At 37.2% G+C, this 17700-nt stretch overlaps 1 protein-coding gene across 1 annotated transcript in view; it reads right to left on the bottom strand.

The window, feature by feature from the left end:
* The window catches only part of LOC140227827 (acyl-CoA dehydrogenase family member 10-like), a 73073-nt gene extending 61561 nt beyond the window's left edge, over positions 1-11512 (bottom strand). The window contains exons 1-2 of the mRNA XM_072308220.1: positions 11296-11512; positions 5192-5340 (exon numbers count right to left, since the gene is read on the bottom strand). Of these exons, the coding sequence (XP_072164321.1) occupies positions 5192-5340; positions 11296-11512 (366 nt within the window). The remainder of the gene's footprint in view (positions 1-5191; positions 5341-11295) is intronic.
* Between the last annotated feature and the right edge of the window lie 6188 nt (positions 11513-17700).

Raw genomic sequence — 17700 nt, 5'->3', positions numbered from 1 at the left:
TGACAGCAACAACTGTTTCAATAGTTTCTGCAGTTACATAATCTGTCACATGACATGTAGTTAAATTGTGTAGAACTAATATTAAAGGGGAAGGCTAGTAACTGATCAGTAGGAATCAGTGGAAATGCTGGGAAATGATTGTTCCAATCCTTATGGCATTCATTCAAGAGTACATTATATATCTTATGTTGTGTGAAAATTATTTGCTTCAGAACGGTCTCATATTCAAGTAATGTGCAGATTAATGCCCCGTCACTGACCAGGGACGCTAACCTGGAAGAATTAAACTGCACATTACTTGAATATGAGACCATTCTGAAGCAAATCATTTTCACACAACAATAGATATACAATGAACTCTTGAATGAATGCCATAAGGATTGGAACAATCATCTTCCAGCATTTCCACTGATTCCCACTGATCAGTTACTAGCCTTCCCCTTTAACCCTAAAAGCCCAAGGGGGGGGGGGGCACATTGTGCCCCCCCCCCCTACCAGATTTTCATTTGCCACTCCTTCGCCCTTTATCCAATTTTAACCAAATTTGGTGACTTTTCCTAAAATCTTATTCCGAACGTTTTGATATATAATTTAGCTATATTTGATATTGCTGGTTGCCATGGCAACCATAAACTGACAACCATCTCAGTCAGATTTTTGCGTATTTTTCTATTCCAATTCAAATTTACAATATTATAAAGTATGAAATGGGCGTTTCTTGGCTGAAATTTGCTGAAGAAGCAGAATGTGAAGTAATTATGGCCTTGAAATGTTTTTCCTATTATTTCCTTTGTTTTCTGTGCCAACAGCATAAAACAATAGATATAATAGAGATGCTTGAAAATAACAGTATTTTCCAAAGATTGACGTTCTATTTTGTGTCATTTTGATTCCTTCACCCAAGTTATACCTCTAATATCATTTGTTTATCACATTATCAATCTGCAAACTTAAAATTCCAATATTATGGGAATATGAAATATGATTACTATGCATGTACCTATCCCAAACAATACATCATAGGTCTCATAATGTATTTCTTTATTTTGTTATGAATAGCGCCCCCATGTGGTGACCTTGAGAAATTTCAACCATAACAAATAATCAGCTTTGACTTGCACATCATTTGTGGCAAATATGAAAAATGTTGGTCTATGATAAGACATATATACTGGGGATAAAGAAATTATACAAAAAAAATCATGTTTTTAGCATATTTCCTATGTATTTCTTTATATTTTGATAAATAGCGCCCTCTATGGGTGACCTTGAAACAACTCAAGTATGCGGTCATGTAGAGTATGAGTTGCTCTACCCATGTGCCAAATATGACGATGAGACATCAAACAATAACAAAGTTATATAGGGGGGCACAATGTGCCCCCCCCCCCCCCTTGGGCCTGGGAAGGGTCAAAATAGCTTGGGCGTAATAGGGTTAATGAGTATGAAATTGATAGTAATCATAGTGGTGAATGAATTAAATAATTGAATCATTATCGGCGCTTATCATTATGCATCTTTAAATGAAATGTGTTTCAATTGTGGCAATTGAGGAGTAAAATCAAATCCAAGTATGAAACCATGAATACCTGCAGAAACTTGAACTATCACTCATTGTGATTTTTACCCCCACCTCCAACTGAGGGAGTTCGTTCAACCAGCACTAACTTTATACGGTTTTATTTTTTATAAAAAGTTGTTACCATGGGAACGCATTGTTCAACATAGAATAAAGTCATGTTTTGTTTATTAAAAAAATCAAAAACTGAGGGAGTTGGATGAATAAACTGGTAAGTCCTATGATTTTCATTAAAAAATGATGTTACCATGGCAACACACTGTCCAATATTAATGGAAGAAAATTTGAAAGAAAGGTTTGCACAAATACATATTATGACTGTCACATGTGTCAAATATCAAGTCAAATGCTCAAAAGCTGAGGAAGTTAGCTGAATCCACAGTATTTTTATATGATTTTCATTCAAAATACTCTGTTACCATGGCAACACATTGACAACGATCAAAGAAGAAATTCGCACATCAGTCAATGTACTTTAGCAGTCTCATGTGCCAAATTTCAAGTAAAATGCTCAAATACTGAAGGAGTAAACTGAATCCACAAATTTTTTTTATTATATTCAGTGAAAATGCTGTTACCATGGCAACACAATGTTCCATATCTATGAAAGATTGAAGTTTGCACAACTGCATATCATAGTGGTCACATGTGCCAAATTTCAAGCCAAATGCTCAAAAGCTGAGGGAGATGGCTGAATCCACAATAGTTTTGTATGCTTTTTATTCAAAGTCTGTTGTTACCATGGCAACGCATTGTTCAACAATGACGAAAAATGAAGTTTGCACATCTACGTACTATACTGGTCACATGCGCCAAATTTCAAGCCATTGCTCAAAGACTGACAAATTTATCTGAATTCACAATATTTTAGATGCTTTTAAGTGAAAAAAAAATGCTGTTACCATGGCAACGCATTGTTCAACATCAACAAAAGATTAGTTTTGCACATCTACATACTGTAGCGGTCACATGTGCCAAAATTTAGGTCAAATGCTAAAAAACTATACGAAGTTAGATCAATCCACATATTTCTTTGTATGATTGGTATAGAAAAAACTGTTGTTGCCATGGCAACAGATTTCTTCACATCCACACAGGGAAAAAAGCGTCTTGCACAACTACACATTACATTGATCTGATTCTATGCTGAATTTCAACTGCATTGCTTTAAAACTGAGTGTAGTAGTGTAATCCACAATAATTTGTATGATTTTTATGAAAATATGTCGTTGCCATGGCAAAGCATTACGCGATATTAACGAAAAAGATGTCTTGCACATCTACCTTTGACAGTGGTCACACATGCCAAATTTGGGGTCAATTACTCCAAAAATGAGAAAAAAAGTTTGATACAATGACTCTCAAAAAGCTATCACATAAACTTAGGAGTGCTCCTGACCACTCCTAGATTTATGTGATAGCTTTGCCAAGTTAGGAGAGACTTTATGTGCTAGCTTCGTTCATGAAATGGTTTGTAGAAAAAGTCTCTCCTAAGTCTGAGTTTATGTGATAGCTTTATGCGATAGCTTTTTCATGAAACGGTTTTTAGCAAAGTCTCTCCTAAGTATGACTTAGGAGAGAGAAAGTCTCTCCTAAGACTTTCATGAAACGGACCCCTCATGTTTATGAAAGTGGACTTGTCCTTTAAAAACAACAACCACCAGTGAACAACAACAAAATACAAATCTGTATCCTGTAAATGAACTCTGCACAAGTGCATCTTATCTTCAGTCCCGGATTCCTGAAATTTCTTCCTTTCACCATTCCTCTTTGATTGTTCAATGTGTTCATTATCTTTTTTTATTCCTTCTCCTTTTTTTTTTTTAGGCACTAGGAAACGACAGTGCCATTCTCTGCCTTCCTGCTCAACAGTTTGATGAGGTCACCCACACAACAATGAATTTCAGTATTCTGCTCGGCTTCGTGGCAATAGCGAGAGTATATCGAGGCAACTGTAGTGCAACAGTATATTGTGCCATCCGTCCATAGTTTGTAAAGATTGCATTTCTTTCATGGTGAAAAGGACCGAGTTTGCTGCTCACAGCCAACAGTGTCAGAATGAGAACTACTTATTGTAAGTATACAATTGTATAATTCCTTCTCCGAGAGAAAAGTAATCACTTTCCCATAAACTAGAAAAGCACTCTCGGAGAGCACAGACCTCCGCCAAGCCAGCAACTCATTTCCACCCTTACATGCACGCAATTTCCTATTTCGATAGAAGCATTTTGTTTACGTCATTGCACGGTGCCTTGCCCGAGCAGAGCATGTGCCTTAATAGTGCGTGTATGTAAATAGTATGCACAGCTTGAACCCCAAGTTCATTGACCTTATAATGCCAAAAGATGAAAAATCCTTCAAAAATCCATTAAAAACAAAATTCACGGATCACTACCAAAATTGAATGAGGCATTCCTTGTGTCAATATCTACTTGTTATGCAAGTTTCATTTTGATCCGTACTCAACTTTTTGAATTATTATGAATTTGCAAACAGACAAACCAACACCGATGATTACCAAACCTCCTCTTTCCTTGGCGGAGGTAATAAAGAGACTTCACACATTAAGCTTGTCTTTATCAGACCAAAGTTTTTCAAAAAGCGAGCTATTTTGTGGTTAGGAAATTAGCCAGATGCCAAATTGACCTGCTATTTATGCGATGAAGACACAAACAGGAGCTATCTGATCAAGAAAAAATTTCCTCCAAAATATCAGTCTAGTATGGTGAAACAGCACACCAATTTGTAAATTATAGCGGATGTAGCATGCAATTTGTGTTGCATCTCCGTCAGCCCCAAATTTTCTTGATCCCATCATCACTGGGGAAACCACTTTCGAAACCAGACGCTGACCTGCTGATAGCCGGGTAATGATGCAAAGTACGCATGTGTAAAATTCAATCTAATTTCCCAAGTGGGCTAATTTCCCTAGCAGGCTGATACGCCTGGACCAGAAAATTAACCACTTACAAAATAATTGTCAATTTGCGGCCAATGAAGACACACACACTGGCTGTATTTCCAAACCACAATAGCCCACTACTTTCAGCTTCAGTCTAATAAAGACACGCCTATTGTGGTTACGTTACAGGTGACAATAATTTTGTGAAATATGAACACCAGGGTATATACTGTGTGTACAAATTATGAACTCTAGGGACACAACTTCTTGCAAATATTCAACTCAATGTAAAATACATGTTCATGAATACACACACACACACACACACACACACTATAATGGACATGACATAGGGCCTACTTGATGCACACACCAAATGAAAGAGAACATTTACAAAACACAATGGAGGAAAGAAATGCATTTTGCTGGTTCTCCGTGGCCAATTTTTAAAGACATTGCACTTGCTAATTAATAGTTCATAATCAGGACATACATGTAGTTCTTTCTGGACAATAATACATACAAGAGTTCATTTAGGGTGGGGGTCTAGAAGGACAGCCATTGGAGTTGTTTGTTTTTTTTTTAGGGGGGGGGGAGGGTTCTATTTACAATGTAACAAACAGTATCCTCCAATAGCCTTTATATCAGCCCCTATCAACATCAATTCAATGTTAATAGGGTCTGAGCACGCACATCCACACGTGACTCACGAGCTCTTTGCCCTCCTTGCTGAAAGCCGGCCCGAATGTTTCCGCCGTGAGGCGCCCTCGCTCGAGCTGCCTGAAAGAGCCGGCGCTTCCTGCCGCCACGATGATGTCCTTCACCGCCCCGATGGGAATTCCTTTCATCGCCTCGTACTCTGGACAAACACAAATGGACGGAATCAACATCAGTCTCGTATTGTCATTTCCATCTTTAACAAACACAACCACAGCCACTGCCAAAAATGCTGTTTGTTCTATTAGATAATTTTATGGTTTATACATTGTACATGTCAAATAATGGCAGCCTGTTAATTTAGATTTGAAATTGCCAATATATTTTGCTGAAAATACCACACAAAACAATTTAAAAGCATGACGTTCTTCAGTTCCTATTGACCAGCTGAAGGCTTTTTATCTATGAAATTTTTCGTTTAATCTAATATCAATTTTTTTTCCCCCTCTTGTATCTTTCATACTTGGGTCTATTTATCCAATATCATTCAACCATCCAAATTTGCAAATGAATAACATCTGTAGTATAAACTGCAGAAGCACTGCATTATAAATACATTCACCTTGCATTTCAGTAAGACATCATAGGGTATCACTTCTACTTCTTGCTTTGGTTAAATCTTCATGCATTCATAAATTGACTGAAGAAAAGGCCGGTCATTACTGCTTTTGACTGATCAGCACAATGGTCAGTTTGTCTGCTAATCAGTGTAGGCACAATCAGGCATCATAAAAAAAAAAATACATGGCAAAGTGGCAAATCATGAAAAAAAAAATTTCAACAGGTTTGCACACATATTTATAGGGTTTAATTATGAAACACATTTTAAGGTAAGTCTATAACACTGTCAATTTCCTACCACTACATGTAGCACAACCCATGATTCTGTGTTCTTTGCATCAGTGTACACTATTAGTGAGTTAATAGTGCAAACGGTATCTTGTGTACTGAATCAGTCTTTTGCTGAAGTGTTTTAGAGCTCTTTCTGACAATAGAAGAATTTAGCTTGTAGTCTTCTATGATCACATGCTTGTATGCAAAAAAATGAAGCTCTTTCAGATGACAGAGCACTGGGCAAGCATCTGAAGGTCTCGGGTTTGAATCCAGATGGAATCCTATTTTCTTTGCTCATTTTGCCACTAAAAAATAATCATGTATCATGACTGCAATCATGACTCGAGTTCTAGCGGTACATGTACATGTTGTACATGTATGTGCCTTCTGACCTGTTCATCAAAATTGCAAAGCTTGCAAAAGCTAGTGCAGCAAACGGAGATTGAATTACATTTTGCGTAGCCTCTGGACTAGAGTAAAAGTTGGGCTGAGCTACAATTGTATGCTCCCCTTCTTAAATCATGTTACGGAGATCATGTTTCTGAGGTCAAGCTTTTCAGACGGGAAGTGCTCACCACAAATCAAGAAAATCAAAACTTTACAGCACTTTGAAACCTCGATTTGCAAATCAAGATTCTACACTCATAATTACAATAATTTGCTTTCAGATGCAAGAAATATCTCAATATTAAAATCACAATTACAAGAGAGATTTACCATCTGGAAGGAGGGGGTAGTTTCCTTGGTGATCTATATCTGGAACAATCAGTAGAAGTTTAATAGGCCTATGCACCACTGGGAATGCATCTTGAAAATTTCTGTTTGCATTAAGTATTGGAGATTAGGGGAGACTTCATATCTTCATGAGATAACTATGATGAACGTGGAAATAATTACTTGATTTAGATATTGCACTTGGTCAAGTGATCTGAATTGACCTAAAAAAATATTATATTCAAAATTACTAAGTACTATTCATAACAGTGTAATTATGTGGTCCATCTTTATGCATTAAAGAAAATATCTACAGATTGTTGTTTGCATGGAGGCATCACATACCAAAAACGTGCTCAAATTTCCACACACACTGCAGCAAAATATTCTACACTTACAGCAAATGTCACAAGCATAGGTAAGCAACTCTTTAAATGCTAATCCTTAAAATGCCAAATTGTTTGGTAGACTCAAGATAGATGTCAGAAGTTGACTTCCGCAAAGGACAACATGCTATTAAAGCAAGCAAGCTCGTAAAACTGGGTTGATGGGCAATTAAAGCGATGGGGATCAGTCATACAAGTACACTCAAGTACAATAAAATCCCGCCTTGAAAATCAAAAGGCATCTAGACACACCAATTTATTGTCGAATGTGAGAAAACAAGTATATTGGCACCCTGGAGTGTGTTAGTAAATCTAAATGACACACTTTCCGAGACAGGAGTACATATTATACAGGTTTAGACACCATGTAGCATGAGCATGGCTGGTGAGATAGAAATATTGGTGATTTATTATTCTTTTTTTTTTCAACTTAAGGAATCAACTGGCAGGCAACATCTCGTAGGTACATAGATTTTACGATTTTACAAATTTAACTGAAATTATTGATGGAGAGTCATTAATCTCTGAATTAAACACGAATTTTTCCTTCATAGTCATGGTGGCTATAAGGCTATGTAGTATGTCACATATTTGGTCAACTCAAATGAAATACAACTGGTATAAATGCCATCAGGAATCTCACCAAAGATGGAAAATGAAGTCCTGAAAGAATTCATACTAATTGAATTACAATGATGCTTTGGCAATCTTTAAGCACTGTATTATTCAAGGCCAGAAGACCCCATTCAACAATACAAATTCTATCTGGCTAAACAGATAAGTACATTTTTGTTTTGTTTTGTTTTGTTTTTTGTCTTTGTTTTTTGCCAATTACACCTTAAAGGGATTGTACAGTTTTGGTCAAGATGGGGCTTAAGGTTTCCAATGTCGTTTGATGATGATTTTTTTTTTTTAGATTGTGAGAAACCTCCTATGAAATATGGAAGATTTTAAAGTTTATTTGATGAAAATTGGTTTTGAGATGGCTGATATATCCCAAACAAAGCAATCCTAATAAAAGGTGGGACCTACCTTTTATTGTGATGGCTTTATTTCACTTTGTTTTTCAATATCTCAGCCATTTCAAAACCAATTTTCATCAAATAAACTTTGAATTTCTTTTGGAATTGTATGCTCGGGAACAATTCATAAAGTGTTTTCTAACCATCTCACAAAAAGTTAAAAGTTGAATCCTCAACTCATCCAATACTATATACCATCTCATCAAATAGCTGAAACCTTACAGGGAAACCTCATTCCATTATCTATTCGATTGTGGGAAAACTAGAGTGATTAATATCAACAAGAATGAGGAGTAAAGTTTTAACAACAACAAAAAATCTGAAATAATGAAAAATAGCACACAAAAAACATGTCATTGGTCAACTTCACATTTAGGCGGCAATAACAAAAACAACAAGAAGGAAGTTGTGAGATGATGTCATTACAAATCTTCCACTGGCTTGCATATTATCACATTTTCTGTTATTAAATGCCATCAGGTCTTCCCTTCATGGAAAATCTGTGCCGAGAGGGTAACGGAATATTTACCCTAAATATTCAGTGGGCAGATGAGGTGAATGCAGTAAAATTAATTAGAAAGCATCAGAGAAGATTGGGGGAAATTGGATGATCCACTCAAAATGTATAATTTTTTTTTTAAAGATTTGGTGCTGGCATTGCTGAATGATAAGGCTACAACAGTTCATACTGTCACAACAGTGGAACAACAAAAAAAAAAAAGTACAAAGAGAATTGTACATTTTCTGGCATAATGATAGATGACTTGACTACAATAATTATATTCCTTAAAAAGGCAGCGGGGAAATAATATTTACCTGATAGTACCCTCATACTGTATATATTATCTCCTCATCAATAAGTCTTCAGGGAATAGGTACTTGTACTTTCAAGTACTCTACATGAAATACATTGTGTAATTCACTTTTATAATTTCTCTAAATTGTTACACAGTACTTTGCCATCATGTACTATTGGAGCCTTCTCATAAAGTGATGACGCACGTATGGATTTAGTAAAAAAGATGAAATTCATAACTTTTCATTTCACCTACCTGCATACGAAGGCAGGGGAATTACATCACCCTCACTCATACATGTATCTCAGTAATAAATCCTGGGAATCTGTACTTTTCATTTCTAAAAAAGGTGAAAATATCTTTGTATTTTTTTCTATACTGTTCCACTGCTATATAAACTCTCTTATCCAGTGATGATGCACATGGATATCTAGTAGAATGTATGAAAATTCTCAACCTTTGAATGAAAATCCAATTTTCCTCGAACTTCACTGATGTGTTTTCCTACTATTTCCGCACTCGCTGAAGCTGCATGTATAATTTCAGGGTAAGTTCCCCCTTTAAAGGTTGTGGCTTATCCTTGGCAAGCGGTCGAGATTGGGGAATTTTTGTCAAAATGTAAATGAAGGGCATTATCCTAATGGCAGATAAAATGAATGCATGAGAAACCACTTGAGGTATCCCAATCAACAGTGGATTTATACAGACAAATTGCTCTAGTTTGAAATGATGACACAAAGATGTATTCATCATTAAAAAAAAAAATGCAGGAAATATTCACTGATACAGCAATAATCAATTTGCAGAGGGGGAGCTGCAGTTGTCATACGTCATGTCACGTCCATTATACAGATATACCAAGTCAAATTTAAGTTTCAATTTTACCCCGAGGCCTCAATCCATCTCAAGCTGCTGATCATGATCGCGGTCTCCTGCTTTTCTGTTATTACAATGTCTAGACAATTCTAAAATTAATTCATTTATATATATCCACCTTCTTTTTTCTAAATTTCATTTATCGTAATGACATGACATATTCTGAATGAACAATCAATCATTATTTAGATAGTTTACAAACTGTTATTTTTACGATTTCCTTCTGAACCTTTTTTTCTGATATCATGCTATGTCTTATACATCGAATACTGTCATTTTTGTATGTATACAAGTACTTTGAATTAATTTATAAGATAGTATGCTATAATTTTCCAAGCTTATGCGTCGTGTATTAAATGTATGTATTCTTTTGTTATGTGTGATTTGAAAAAAGTCAGAAATAAAACCAAACCAAACCAAAACCAAACACATGTATAGAAGAAAAAATGATAATTTCGATCGTGATGGTGATGATAATACTGTACAAGCTGTCATTTTCGTATACAAATATTCTCACAAATGAGGAGGTAGCAGACATCTTTGCGGGGCTATTGTAAGTGCACTTTACATAGTAATTATCCTAGCACATGGCAACTTTTTTGCATGTTGTTAAGTTCGCAGTCCGACAATAATTCGTAAAGTTCATGAAAATTAAACCCTCTAGAAAATTCAGCTTTTACAGTAGTAGTGACAAAAATAATAGAAATAAGAATTATAACAAAAAATGATAATGATAATAATAACAAATACAATAATGATGATTATTATTATCATTACCTCTGCCAAGGGAGGAGGTTATGTTTTCGTTACCATTGGTTTGTGTGTTTGTTTGTTACTTTAGTTAGTTAGTTAGTTAGTTTGTCCGTGTGCAAAATAACTCAAAAAGTAGTTAACGGATTTGGATGAAATTTGTAGGAAAGATTTAGAATGATACAAGTAACAGATGATTAAATTTTGGTAGTGATCTGAGAATTTGGGGGGAATTTATGAAGGATTTTTGATATTTTGGCAGGTAGGGTCAATGAACTTGGGAGTTCAGGCTGCGCGTATTTGAGGTTTGCATGCGCGCACTAAAGTTCGTGCTCTAGTTTCTGCTAGGGCGAGGCGCCCCATGCAGCAGAGGGTTTATGACGTAACAAAGGCTTCTATATTGGGAAATCGGGCGACTTTCAGCACGCAATGCTATAAGTACGTATGGGTGGAAATCAATGATATCTCTATAGAAGAACAAGATCAGTGGTGGAAATGAGCTGCATGCTTGGCGAAGGTCTGCGCTCTCAGAGTGCTTCTCTAGTTATTATTATTATCATTATTATCATTATTATTATTATTATCACCATACGATATCATTATTATTATTATAATCATTATTATTAATAACAAATGACAAAAAAGTGGATATAATAGAAAGTGCACTGAATGCCATCACATTATTATATGTATGTTTGTCAGTAAGCCTGAACTTTACCTGCAAAGATGGGATAGGGTTTGGGCACTAGGACTCCACCAAGGTCAAAGATGACCGCCTTCGTCTTCTGTTGCCATGACGACAGACTCAGCTCCCGGCAGTGGCCACGTGGCAATTGGTCCCTTGCTTCATGTCTGGTCAGTCTGCACGATGGATACGCCCACTGCCACTGGGTTCTCCTGCATCCGGGGCGAGCTGCTAGCCTCAGGAGATGCATGGCTGACAGCTCCACTGGATGATTATAAACTGCAATGAATACATGTGGAACTGACCTATAATCATAGGAACCATAATTTCTCATAATTGCAATTTTTGACACCCTGATTTAAAATTGACCGATGAATTGCACTGATGGTAGTATCAGTTACATGTATACTGAAGTGTTCCCACAAAGCATGGTTTCAGATCAAGCTGATGCTGTGGAAGTGACTACTGTAAACCCAGAAATTTTTACGAGCATGAAACTTTCATGAATTTCATGAGGAGCCAAGATTTATGAAAGTGAAGTGCATGCAAATGTGTTTGTCTACTGACTACACAATGCATGGTACATGTATGCCAGTGGTGATTCGCAAAAGTTTCATGCTGGAGAAAAAGGCTATCGCCTCCAATTTGTGAAAGTTTTGTGCTACAATATACAAATGTTTCTGGTTTGACAGAGTCTCGTATTCATGCCATAAAAAAAAAACAAAAAAACATGTAATACAAGCAAAAGTAGAAATTACGCGGTGCGTAATATATGTCCCCGCCGGAAGTAGCATTTTGTAGCAAAATGTGCAATATAGGTAAAAAATCAAGGTCAAAGGTCAAAGAAGTCAAAGGTCAAAATTCTGTGTAAAAGTTTTGAAGCCCTCACCTAGTGCCATCACATAAAGCAAACGGAATCGAAATCGGGTTAGAAATGGCGAAGGAGTAGCATTTTGTAGCCAATGTACAATACAGGTCAAAAATCAAGGTCAAAGGTCAAAGAAGGCAAAGGTCAAAATTCTGTGTAAAGTTTTGAAGCCCTCACCTAGTGCCATCACATAAAGCAAACGGAATCGAAATCGGGTTAGAAATGGCGAAGGATTAGCATTTTGTAGCCAATGTACAATACAGGTCAAAAATCAAGGTCAAAGGTCAAAGAAGGCAAAGGTCAAAATTCTGTGTAGAAGTTTTGAAGCCCTCACCTAGTGCCATCACATAAAGCAAACGGAATCGAAATCAGGTTAGAAATGGCGAAGGAGTAGCATTTTGTAGCAAAATGTACAATATAGGTCAAAAATCAAGGTCAAAGGTCAAAGAAGGCAAAGGTCAAAATTCTGTGTAGAAGTTTTGAAGCCCTCACCTAGTGCCATCACATAAAGCAAACGGAATCGAAATCGGGTTAGAAATGGCGAAGGAGTAGCATTTTGTAGCAAAATGTACAATATAGGTCAAAAATCAAGGTCAAAGGTCAAAGAAGTCAAAGGTCAAAATTCTGTGTAGAAGTTTTGAAGCCCTCACCTAGTGCCATCACATAAAGCAAACAGAATCGAAATCGGGTTAGAAATGGCGAAGGAGTAGCATTTTGTAGCAAAATGTACAATATAGGTCAAAAATCAAGGTCAAAGAAGTCAAAGGTCAAAATTCTGTGTACAAGTTTTGAAGCCCTCACCTAGTGCCATCACATAAAGCAAACGGAATCGAAATCGGGTTAGAAATGGCGAAGGAGTAGCATTTTGTAGCAAAATGTACAATATAGGTCAAAGGTCAAGGTCAAAGGTCACAACTGAAATTCTGTGTAGAAGTTTCAAAGCTCCCATGTAGTGCTATCATATAAAGCAAACACAATCAAAATTGGCTCATAAATGACAGAGAAGTAGCAAATTTAACATTTTGATCACACACGGACGCACACACGGACGGACGCACGGACGGACGCACGGACGCACGGACGGACACACACACGTACGGAGCCCGTTTCATAGTCCCCTGCTCGAACTCATTCGGTGGGGACAAGTTGTAGCACCACCTCCCCCGCCCCCCCCCCCCCATCTTTCAAAATCATACTCGTATATTGGTGAGGAAGTTGGTCATCAGATATCATGGTTTATGATCAAATTCATCTTTGTTTGCTGCCTACTGCGTTACATCAAACAATCACAATGCTAAATAGAATTTTACATCTGTTATTATCTTCTCTCATCAAAATCAAGTAATTCAGCTGAAAAATAACAAACATGATCAACTTTTGTTAAAGCCGGCCTTTTGCCTATACTTTTCAAACAAATTCATACTTCGATAAACATATCACTTTACTTTTATGCAGAAATAATTGTATTTGAGAAGTTTTACGTCGAACAGAACTAGAATATCAAACGATATGTATGAATATTTTGACCACATGGAAATTTAGTGACTTGCGTAAGCAACCAATCAAAACATTACACAGTTCTCCACACGTATGTGACCTCACAAGTCTCCTTGATTGGTGCGACCTTTTGGCGATGTGAAGCAAATTGTTTACATACAATGTATAATAAGGTGGAAGGTGAACTTCAGTTGATGGAAGGGTGAACTTGTCCTTTAATCATGTGACATAGAGCTGAAAGCATCAGAAAGGGCAAACAAGATATCACTGGTGGAGAGGGACAGAAAGTCCTTGATCTGTTTTTTTTCCACATTTGTCCATAGAAATAAACAAACACTAGAAGCCATGTAACATTTTATATATATTTTTCATCATTCTAATGCTAGCAGTAACAACACTGTAATACATCAAGTTCCAGCTCACTATTTCCCTTATAATGTCAGAATTTGATTTGCAGAAGAGCAAATTAATTGTTATTCAAACTCATCTGAATTTCATATACCAGTACAATGTAATTTACTTTAAACAATTGTTTCCCACTACCAAATGACTATAAACAAACAAAAAAACACCATCACTACAGGGAAGTATTGATGACAACTTTACAACAGACATTAATTAGAGAAAATCCTTGATATAGTTTTTCTCAGACTCAGAAAAAAAACCCATGAAAACAGTGTGATATTGATATCACATGGCCATATTCTGCAGCATCACTGCCATCAGTTTTTCATTCATTTCATGTGGAACATATACATCAATATATTCAATTTTCACAAGAGCGAATAAATTGAACAGATTAAATTGAATTGCAAAAAAGTATGGTTTCTTTACTGATTTAAATTTGAATGAGCTGTCCACAAACTGTGCTCTGACAGGTGTCATAAATCTCTAAATATAAAGTCACACATGACAGGGTTATCAAAGTCCTTGATATGTTGGCTTTGTTTTGTTTTTCTCAGATTCATGAAGAAAAAGAAAATGTGCCCAATGTGACCTACTATCAAAGTACAAGACACAAGACTTATGAATAGCATTACGTCCACTGCTTTTACCAGTGACATCTACACTGCAAAACAGAGCACTTTGAGGTACATGTATATAGTAAACAGTGTACAATGTATTAGCATAATAAAACACAACAACAACAAAAACATTATTTTTGCATGGTCAATGAGTTCATAGCACTTTAGTTCATTTATAAGCAGTCCTTAGAAATCAGTATGTGGTCACATACAAACACTGTGTATTAAAATCAGTGCATGACACATCATACTATGTATAGGGAAGTCAGATTATAATGTGAGCCATGCAAAGTACATTGTAGTAGTCAGCCATTGCCTATCAATAGATAATGATACAAGCAAGATCTGTTTCAAACTTTACACCTCCCTACTCCCCTTTCTTAAAGTGGAACAACCCACCCTTGAGGTTGTAACTGGAAAGGATTCAGCCATTACTATTAAACAAGTCATAATTGCTGATCAGCACTTTTGTCAAGTGCTTCCACATAATGACTTTAATGCCATAACAATACTCTTATTTCTCTCAAACACATTTGCCATTTACAGGCATAACCACTAATAATATGTGTCCGACATGTCCAATCGTAAGGTAGAATTTCATTATACTATAATCATAAGACAAAGTGAATGAACGTGAACATTACAACTTGTGATTGCTAAGCTAGACAGAGTTATGGAGTATGTCCTTCAATACATTTAGTCATGAACTACATTTGTACTTTAAGATGAAAAAAAGCACAAACCATCAGCTCTGAAAGCAAATTTCCAGCAGCAGAAGCTCTAAATATCTGGTGAATGCTACTGTGACTGCGCAGCTAAAGAGCTTGCGGCAAAAGATGGCAGTGACTGAAGAGTGGTACTAGGATTAGTACTAGAGTAAACACTAGTACTGCAAAACAGAGCAAACCTTCTCTGGAAAGACATCAGTTAATATCCACATACAGATGAAATTGACTACTTTCCATGTTCTTCACATGTTCTGAGGAATACATCAATTGGTGACACTGCAACTGATTATTGTAATAATACTGATTTATAAATGTTGTTACTTTTTTTTTTAAAACATACAGTGGATGTTTAGTTTTGCATCAGAGAGCTAGTAATAAGATGGCTGCATGTCACAAGACTGACACCCACAAGTCACACAGCCCATGAGTTTGATTCTAAGCTAAAACAAGGCCCACGAGATTGACACATTAAGCCCCATGTTGCAATGTCAAACTTGTGGGCTGTTTTTACCTTAGGACTAGTGTCCAATTCATGGGCTTTATTTGCCTAGTGTCAAACTCATGAGCTAAAATGACTCTTGGGCTGTATGACTTGTGGGTGACAATCTCGTGGGATGACCCCAATTACATTGTACATTGTAGATATGTACACTGTACTGATAGTATACTGACTGAAGTGTATAAGTCAGATCACAAATTCTTGATCCAAGTTGACCCCAATAGACGAGGTATGAGATCTTTCACATATATCAACTAATGGTAGAATCAGCAAAGGTCAAGGATTTACTCTACAATTTATATCACTTCAACGAAAAGTAGTCAATATATGTTGTAAATGTGGAGCTAGCTCCTGTCTAAAAGCTATTAGTATATACAGCGTGGCATCAAACAATGTCAGTTTAAATGTTGTTTTTCTATCTATTTTACCTCTCTCGGCATATATATCAGCATATCTTGTTTTTATGACAACTTAACCGGAAATCATTTAATTGAATTAAGTTGTTTTGTTGCTTTGTTTTTTCTTTACTTCAGAAGTCAACCCCAATCCATGGCCATCATTCTGAAAGTGAGGCATATTATTACAGTGATGCCCCCCCCCCCCCACCCGCCTACATTGACTTTACTAATGGCACACAATGAATGAACATTGCCACGTTAACCTGGAGTGGAGTTTTAAATTGCATTCATTCATTGAACGTGCACCATTCTACGCTTCAAACCTTTCACATTTGTCCAGTCAATACAGCGATCACTTTTACCACTGACACTTGACAACCTCCCACATCGGTCTGCAGCCCTCTCACCCCCACCTCCCCCCCCCCCCCCCACACACACACACTAAGACCCCGTTTACAGTGCGAGGCTTGGCCGCGGCCGAGCCGCGGCTGTGCCCAGCCCCGCTTCAGTGTAAACGCGCAAAAGGCCAAATGCGAGGCCAAAATTGGCCTCGCATTTGGCCTCGCTCTGGAGGTGGTCTCGGCCGCGGCCGAGCCGCGGCCGAGCCCTGCCTCTTCTTGGTGTAAACGCAAACTGGGCCAAATGCGCGGCCAGTGTAAACGGACAAAATTGCGAGGCTCGGCCGCGCAATTGAGGCCGGACTCGGCCGCGGCCGAGCCGCGGCCGAGCCCGGCCCCGCACTGTAAACGGGGTCTAATAAACATTTTGCGGCCCCTGCCTTATGGCTTGATGAGTACACAACATGGAACAACAAAATTGAACACTTGAGAAACATCATCTCATCTCGCTTAGCTTTGTTGATAAAATTTAATGCTATTCATTCACAAGCTTGCCAGCGGTAAAAAGTGACCCATAGCTATGTTAAAACCAGGGATAACTATGCCATGGTCACTCTTGATCCTCATCATACATGTTTTTGATGTGATTTTCATGCATAAGTGTGGACACTTCCTGGCAGATCAACTGTGATGAATCTATTGTAAAAATTTTCAGAAATCATTCACTCCTTGCCATCGGATGAACTACAACAAACTGTAGAATGGGAATGACGAGCACCTGATTAAAATATTCAGGAAATTTCAGGGTTTTGCAGTGGTGTTTGTTCTTTCTGAGCGAGAGAGCAATATCTATTAGTAGGTTATTTTACATGTAACAAGCAGAGATTTCTTTCAGCTGGTGATACAGCCAGCAGGTGGACATACATTATACACACAAAAAGTATTTGAGTGTTGTATACAAGTACCTCTTCAATCACAGCAAAAGTATGGGATTTCTTGATAGATATTTGGGTGCTGTTCGTTACTCCAAAGGTTCAATATTCCGAAGGTTCGTTAATCCGAAACACGCAAATTCCCCATACCTA

The sequence above is a fragment of the Diadema setosum genome, chromosome 4 (genome assembly GCF_964275005.1).
Source record: "Diadema setosum chromosome 4, eeDiaSeto1, whole genome shotgun sequence".
In the NCBI taxonomy this organism is placed as follows: domain Eukaryota; kingdom Metazoa; phylum Echinodermata; class Echinoidea; order Diadematoida; family Diadematidae; genus Diadema; species Diadema setosum.
The sequence above is the reverse complement of the archived record's forward strand: the minus strand, read 5'-3'. Positions and strand labels throughout refer to the sequence as shown.